At 38.3% G+C, this 7,198-nt stretch overlaps 1 protein-coding gene across 1 annotated transcript; it reads left to right on the forward strand.

The window, feature by feature from the left end:
• Positions 1–488: 488 nt before the first annotated feature.
• Positions 489–6,773, forward strand: psmb10 (proteasome 20S subunit beta 10). The gene is made up of 8 exons (XM_067483694.1): positions 489–687; positions 3,047–3,140; positions 3,294–3,391; positions 3,805–3,945; positions 4,140–4,255; positions 4,462–4,520; positions 5,498–5,649; positions 6,508–6,773. The coding sequence occupies exons 1-8, from the start codon at positions 623–625 to the stop codon at positions 6,617–6,619; spliced, it is 837 nt and encodes a 278-aa protein (XP_067339795.1). The 5' UTR covers positions 489–622; the 3' UTR covers positions 6,620–6,773.
• The last annotated feature ends 425 nt before the right edge of the window (positions 6,774–7,198 follow it).

Consider the following 7,198-nt stretch of genomic DNA (forward strand, 5'->3'; position numbering starts at 1 on the left):
CTAGGTGCTGGACTTTTAATGTTAAAACACCTAAGAGTAATTGGAAGTAAAGCATCAAATAAGCTCGGCGTCTATAGGCTCAATACTTTTTTTTTCTAAAAGCAAGGAGGAATAAACTAAATGGTTTGTTTATTCTGAGTCACCTGATCTAGCATATAAGATCAGCAAGAACCAGGTTTTGTCCTGACAAGTTTTTAATAGTAATACACTGTAAGAAGTATCTTGCGGAGTAAGCTTTGCAACAGAGAGTGAAGTAATTCACAGATACAGTATTAAGAGGAGCTTCACTGGGACATACAGTATTAAGAGGAGCTTCACTGGGAGAAAATAGAAAACTGCTTCCTCTAATCTCACTTCTGGAAGTTGTCAGACTCAGTATCAGTACAGATGTTCAATAATACTCACGTTAACAAAGTCAAAGGTTAAATTGGATTTTTTTTTTTTACAGTGGGAATGAGGAAGGCTTGGCTTGGGTGAGAAAATGAAAGTAAAAGTAAAAATAAAAAAAAAAAGCTTAGAAGCTTACACATACACACAGCCTGACTGGTCTTTTGTTGAAGGTTCTTATATTTTGAGAACCAGTTCTCCGCTTAGCCTTATCTATTCCGTTTAGAGACAGAAGATGCTCCACAGTATGAAATCCTGCGAGCAGCTGAGTGGAGGTTTCTGCTTTGAGAACAGCCGCAGGTAAGAAGAGCGGCGGTGCAATGGTGCACGGGAGGAAAAGCTGTCATGAGGCCCGTGGTGATCTCTTTAGAAAACTCAGAAATGATTGTTTCTTACAGCCTGTGTAACTGTAGCAGTGTCATTAGCCAAGGTATAGGCTAAGTAAAGTGTGGCTCTATTGGCGCTACAAATATATTATACATCGCCAGAAAAACCGTATCGCCGCCATTGCTTTACTGTAACTTAAGTGAACAATCTCGTTAGTACAAAATCTTGGCTCATCTCATCAACCTGGGGAGGCAGCTGGGGCCACCACGCAGCGATACTACGTTAGAGATTTACACTGGCGGACCAAGGCGCTGAAAAACGAGTTTGTCCATGACACCGGTTGGTTTCTGTGTCGGGTCGTCCACTAGCGCAAGTGTGGACGCGCTTCATGTGCGAGCAAGAAGGGGGGAAAAAAGCGTCATTGCAGTGAATTGGGGGATTTGGAATCGGTAACTTTGGGTCCTCACCTCTCAAAGTTTGATGTTATTAAGTAGTCTCAGTTGCTGGCCTAGGTGGGAGGTCTTGAACTTCTCTCTCTGTCAGTGTATTTGGCTGAGGATGATGTGGGCTTGATGTGACACAGTATGTCAGAATCCTCACAGTACTGACAATCACATCTGAGCTGAACTGAGGAGCATTGTCCAATATAATCACATCTTGAACACTGTGTTTTGCAAATCGTAAATTCAGACAGTTGCTCTTCAACTGTCCTGTTCCCTAAATATTTGTAATAGTCCACAATGAGTTGCTATTCAGTAAAGAGAACACTGAGCAGCTGTTGTCCATTTGTGATATTTCTTTTGACACTCCAGGCCAAAAGAGTTGATCCCTTGCTCTTAGTGAGCATGAAACAATGATTCTATGTCCCTTGAATAGAATTCCATCACCGCATGAAGTCTTGAATGTATGCACCACTTCCCTCAGTGTCTATAAGTCGATACGTGTTTCATCCTTATCTGTCATAGGCAAGATTGATAGTGTTTACATGCATCTCTGTTTCTTGATCCTGTGTTGTTGACCCTGGTATGTATGGTCTTTGTCACTGCAATTTCTTCATCTGATTATTTCAAATGACATCATTGTACCTTTGTTATCTCGTTTTGTTATCTCAGTAATAATCTCTGTATTCTTGGAGGTGCAGAACTGATTTTGTGTAAGTCTAACAAAAGCAAAATACCACCCAGTTACTTCTGTTTTCTCATTTCTTATAAACACATAATCTATTCTGTCTATGAACTACGTAAGCAGCATTTCCTCCATCTCCATTATTGTTATATTTGCAAGCTCCGTATTTTATGCTGCATTCAGACCAGGGCAGCAGAATGAGAAGAATAGTTTCCATAGAAATGATGTGGTAGTTCAAGATGGTGCCTGTCACTTAGCTAGCTGCACTGTTTCTGCCACTAAAGTAGCCTGGATTAGTTCACTAGTTCAGCTTACTAGCCAGCTAGGTTATATCTACATTAATGGTCTATTTTAGGTTGTTATAGTATCCATAGGGGCGCGATGGAGGAGCGGTTAGCGCTGCTCCCTCCAGGTTCCTCACCCGGCCCTAAATATGATAAGCGGTTACAGATAATAGACGTATCTTTTTAATTATATCAATCAATTTAATTAGTTGATTTTCATCATGATCTCCTTATTAGTTCTAATTACTTCTAATTAATTCTGAGTGGCTTTCAGTCTTCGAGATGTACACAGTGTCATGGTCTTATTTTTATTTGGTTTTGGTCTGGCCCTTGTTTCCAGCTTCCTTTTCTTCCTCCTGGCCATTCTCTTCCTGCGTTGCCCATTCCCCACTTTTGCTTTATTCATTTATTATTTATTCCAGCCTTTATTTTTTTATGCCAACCTTCCTGGACTGCAGCTTTGCAGTAGTAATCAGTTTGAGCCCTGTCAGCCACACTTATGTTCGGTCACTTGTTTACTACCACTTACTCCTTGTCCCTGTCCTGCATTTGGGTGAGATTTTAAAACAAATGTGACACACAGCTTGTTGATGACATTGCTCAGGAAACATGCTTATAATTTTTAAACCACTCTGGAGGTCTATGGTATTACGAGTAAGCTAAAATTAGGTTCTAGAGTCACAAATTACACAGTTGGTGTTGTGCTGATTTTAATGTTTGTATGTGATTTGGTGGCAATAACAAGCAAAGAAAGTAACCAACCCTTATTATTTAACATCTCTGTGTGCAGGTTTGTTCAGAAGGTGTAGAATGTGGACTACTATAAAAGATTAGGCCCAGTTAGGCTAGCAAAACAACACCAGTATCCCCAAAATTCAAAGTTCTTTAAATATTTTTGTCTAATGCTCTTCAATCATTTCCAGGAATGCAGCGTTGGAGTCCAGTTTCTCAGAGCTTGGGTACAAAGCTCCCAGTGCCAGAAAGACGGGGACAACCATTGCTGGGATTCTTTACAAGGTGAGGATCAAACTTCAATGTTTTTATTGACTGGCATACAAATTGACATAAACCATGCACTACAGAACCACTCTAAGCTATTGATTAGTGTTTAGGAAGTAAACACCGGACATGAACCAGATGTGTTATGTACATCCTGTCCTTGTCTTTCAGGATGGAGTGATCCTGGGAGCAGATACCAGGGCTACAGACGACATGGTGGTGGCTGACAAAAACTGCATGAAGATTCACTACATTGCTCCCAAGATCTAGTGAGTGAAACCAGTTTGTGGATCAGATCAAATCTTAGCTCAGGGTCACTATTTATTTACACAGTATATAACAATATAGCATGTTTCATTATTTTTACTTTTTAATTTACATGGACTGGGTCAAATGTTTGTATTGCATACGTAAATTGTTGAAATCTGATATTTCTAGGTCTTTATATGTGACCTTGTTTACTGCATGGGGTTCAGTATTTTGATTGTTAATTTAAAGCAGTCTCCTGCTAAATTTTGATTTTGTGTTAGTGTTATTTTTAAGCACACTGAAACAGTAAAAACAGACTTACTTCACTAACTATTCAGTTACAGCATAACTGAAAATACAGCAAAATGATGATGATTATGTTTGCAATTTGTCCACCCCTGGACCTGTAATTAAAGAGCTGCATGTCTTGTAGCTGCTGTGGGGCCGGTGTGGCTGCGGATGCAGAAATCACCACACAGATCATGGCTTCTAACGTAGAGTTGCACTCTCTCAACACTGGGCGGCCTCCCCTTGTTGCCATGGTAACCCGACAGCTAAAACAGATGCTTTTCAGGTGAGGGTAACAAAGATAGAGAAATCAGAATCACTAATAATGAAATGTTAATTTGAGTTGGATGCATTATAATTGTCAACAAAACGTCATAAATGTTCCACCATCACAAAGAGCTGACAGCATCCTTGGATCCTAGGATAATCCCATGAAAATCAGGATGTTGTAATAATTGTGATGACTGGTTGGTTTTCCAGATACCAGGGTCATGTTGGTGCATCCTTGATTGTTGGAGGAGTTGATGTAAATGGAGCTCACCTCTACAGTGTATATCCACATGGATCCTATGACAAACTGCCTTTCCTCACCATGGGTGAGTGTTTATGGATTTTGGGTACTTTATATGTTTGTGTGTTATGGCCCCATGTGTTTACTGTACTGTATTTTTGACCAGATTTTGCAGGTGTCTGAATGTAAAGAAGAAAGAAAAGAAAAATCTGAGATAAAACCGACAAATAGAACCTGCTTAGTAAACAATAAATTTAAAAAGAAATTTCTGAAATTTAATTCTGATTTCAGGTTCTGGCGCTGCAGCTGCTGTTTCTGTATTTGAAGACAGATTTAAACCAAATATGGAGGTGAGACTGTTTTATTACATTTTAATCACAGTTGATTCTGAAAGTACTCGCTGCATTTTTTGCTGTGTTGAGTTTTTATTTTTGGAAAAAATACTGCAAGCGAAACAATCTACATTTAACAAGCCATGATAAAGGTAAAGTAATATCAGCACAATGTACTAACACTTACCTTATGTCTGTTAAAGGTGGGGCTCACAATTTTTCCCAATTCTAATAACAAATAATGAAACATTGCATTTCTATTGCAGCTACTTCTCTATATACAGCTTTTTGGCAGTTTTGGTTGTTTTTTTGGACGATGCTCATCCCCACTGTTTTCAAAGATGTTGTATGTGCTTTAACTTTGGGCTTTTGGGACGTATTTCTCAGTAGGTGCATATCATCATACCAGCTCATAACAATCCACTCGAGCTTAAAGCGTTGAGTCCCGACACAAGTAAAATATAATTTCCTAGAATCACAGTATTTTTTTCAGGTATTTCAAATAGATTATCAGTTTTTAGTTTGCTTCATAAATGCAATAACATGTGCAGCAGTCAACACTAAACCTGGTTAAGGGTGCCAACAAAGGCCATGGGACTGTGGGCTTTGTCTGGACAACTCAAGGCTGATCACCTCACTGACCAAGGATGTTGTTGTTTGCTTTCTCAGTTTGTCCTGACAGCCAACGCTACGATGAGTCCTTCTGGTTTAAACTGCTTCCATTTTATAATTATTGCCTATAGCTTAAGAAATTGTTTTCCCCTGTTTGTGCCTCACCACAGAGTACTTCCCTTTTTATTTTTAATTAATGTGCAAATTGCATGTAGATTTACAAGTAAAATTGTCTGTATGGGAAATGTAAGGTGTGTTAATGTAAAGGTCAGTGGAAATGAGCTGTCAACAACATGATACCTGAATCAGTACTGTATGTCCCTAATTTAAGTGCTTCTGCCATTGCAGGCATGTTCAAGTTTTTGTTTCTCTCACCCTTACAGCTGGAGGAGGCAAAGCAGCTTGTACGAGATGCAATAGCTGCAGGGATTTTCTGTGACCTGGGCTCAGGAAGCAATGTGGATTTATGTGTTATCACGGAAGCTGGAGTGGAGTATTTGCGAGGCTATGACAAACCTACAATAAAGGGAAAAAGGTGAGGCAGCATCTGTACATTTTAATAGAGGAGACCCACATAGTAACTTTCAGTTCTTTTTCTTTTAATATGCTTTTACATTAAAAATAGAAAAAAAAAATAAAACAGGACGGCTTTAGCTAATTTTGTAGATCAGATGTGGGTGCGTTTTAAGGGCATGATCAGCTGTAGCCTGTTCTGTTCTAAGCTTGTCGTATGAGGAAAAACTTGTTGAGAGGTTATGAGCAGTTGGTCAGTATCTAGCCTCTGTTTTCCATTTCACCGGTTAATACTGCAGTAGTTTAATATACATTAGCATGTTCTGTATTTATTCCTGGGCTTCAGTCAAATAAATTTTACAGCATATATAAAAACCTGCAGTTAAAATAAGATTACCAGACTTAGTGGACACAATGAACTGTGTTAAAATCAATCAATCAACCAATCAATGTGAGGAACCTACTACAGTCAATTGTGTTGTCTTTTTAAGATTCTACCATATTTATTTAATAACAGGACTGAAAAGTACTGGTGTTGGTTCAAGTTCAGACTTGGAGTAGGACTACTGCCATCCTGACTGATGTTATACTGTATATTATTTTAAAATCCAATAATATTTGAAAGATTGCCTTATTGTTTTATACATTTTTTTACATGTCCAACATTAAAATAAAGGTTTGTTCTGTGATTTAGCAAAAGTCAACAGTACCTATTGGTTGAAATCTAAAAATATGATGTGTTTGTTTTTTTTTTTTTTTACAAAAACATGAACTAATACGTAGATGTTGATGTGTCATTGTGGGTAAACCAGGTGTCAACATAGACAGTGGTTAAAATGACCTCCACCTTTACCAACAGTGACCTTTTTTCTTTTTCCAGAGAGGGACAGTACAAGTATGCTCCCGGAACCACAGCTATCCTGACCAAATCTGTGACCCCACTCTCACTGGATGTGGTCAAGCAGTCTGTTCAGATAATGGATGTGGAATAAAATGTTACAAAAATGCTCCTGCTGAACAAAAAGAAAGACAGTTGTGCTGTGATTTAAGGATATAGAAAAGGTTATTGTTTCTAAAGCATCAGTGACTATAAGAATTAGTTTGTATTAAAGGCTTGTATGATAAATAATAAACAAGAGGCTCATAGTCATCTTTTCTTACTAATCTGTGCCTTTCATCAACCAAAGATCATGCAAGTCTTGATAATACCAAGATACACATGTACACACACACAAACACACACACACACATACATACAGAAGCCCGTGGGTATAAATGTAAAAGAAATATTAAATAATAAAATATTCTAATCTATTAAATACTAAATTCTTGGTTAAGCACATGACACAACATAAAATCTGCTCCAATTTTACAAATAGTGATCTTTGACCTTTAAAATAGGGGACTCAAGATAAAATGGGAGGGTTGTGGCAGGAAGGGCACCCGGTGTACAAACTCATGGAACAAGCCAAAAGCCGTTGACTAACTTTTTATATATTTGGCCCTCATAAACATGTGACTTGGGCCTCCTATGAACTACATTCAAAATTATAAAATGCATAATTTTGAAT

The sequence above is a fragment of the Channa argus genome, chromosome 18 (assembly GCF_033026475.1).
Source record: "Channa argus isolate prfri chromosome 18, Channa argus male v1.0, whole genome shotgun sequence".
NCBI lineage: Eukaryota > Metazoa > Chordata > Actinopteri > Anabantiformes > Channidae > Channa > Channa argus.

What these genes read in the sequence shown, in the direction of transcription:
- psmb10 (XM_067483694.1), top strand. Translation starts at nt 623, where the DNA reads ATGCTCCACAGTATGAAATCCTGCGAGCAGCTGAGTGGAGGTTTCTGC. An exon ending in TACATTGCTCCCAAGATCTA is followed by an intron (nt 3,392 to 3,804) that starts GTGAGTGAAACC and finishes CATGTCTTGTAG; the next exon opens with CTGCTGTGGGGCCGGTGTGG. An exon ending in CTAAAACAGATGCTTTTCAG is followed by an intron (nt 3,946 to 4,139) that starts GTGAGGGTAACA and finishes TTGGTTTTCCAG; the next exon opens with ATACCAGGGTCATGTTGGTG.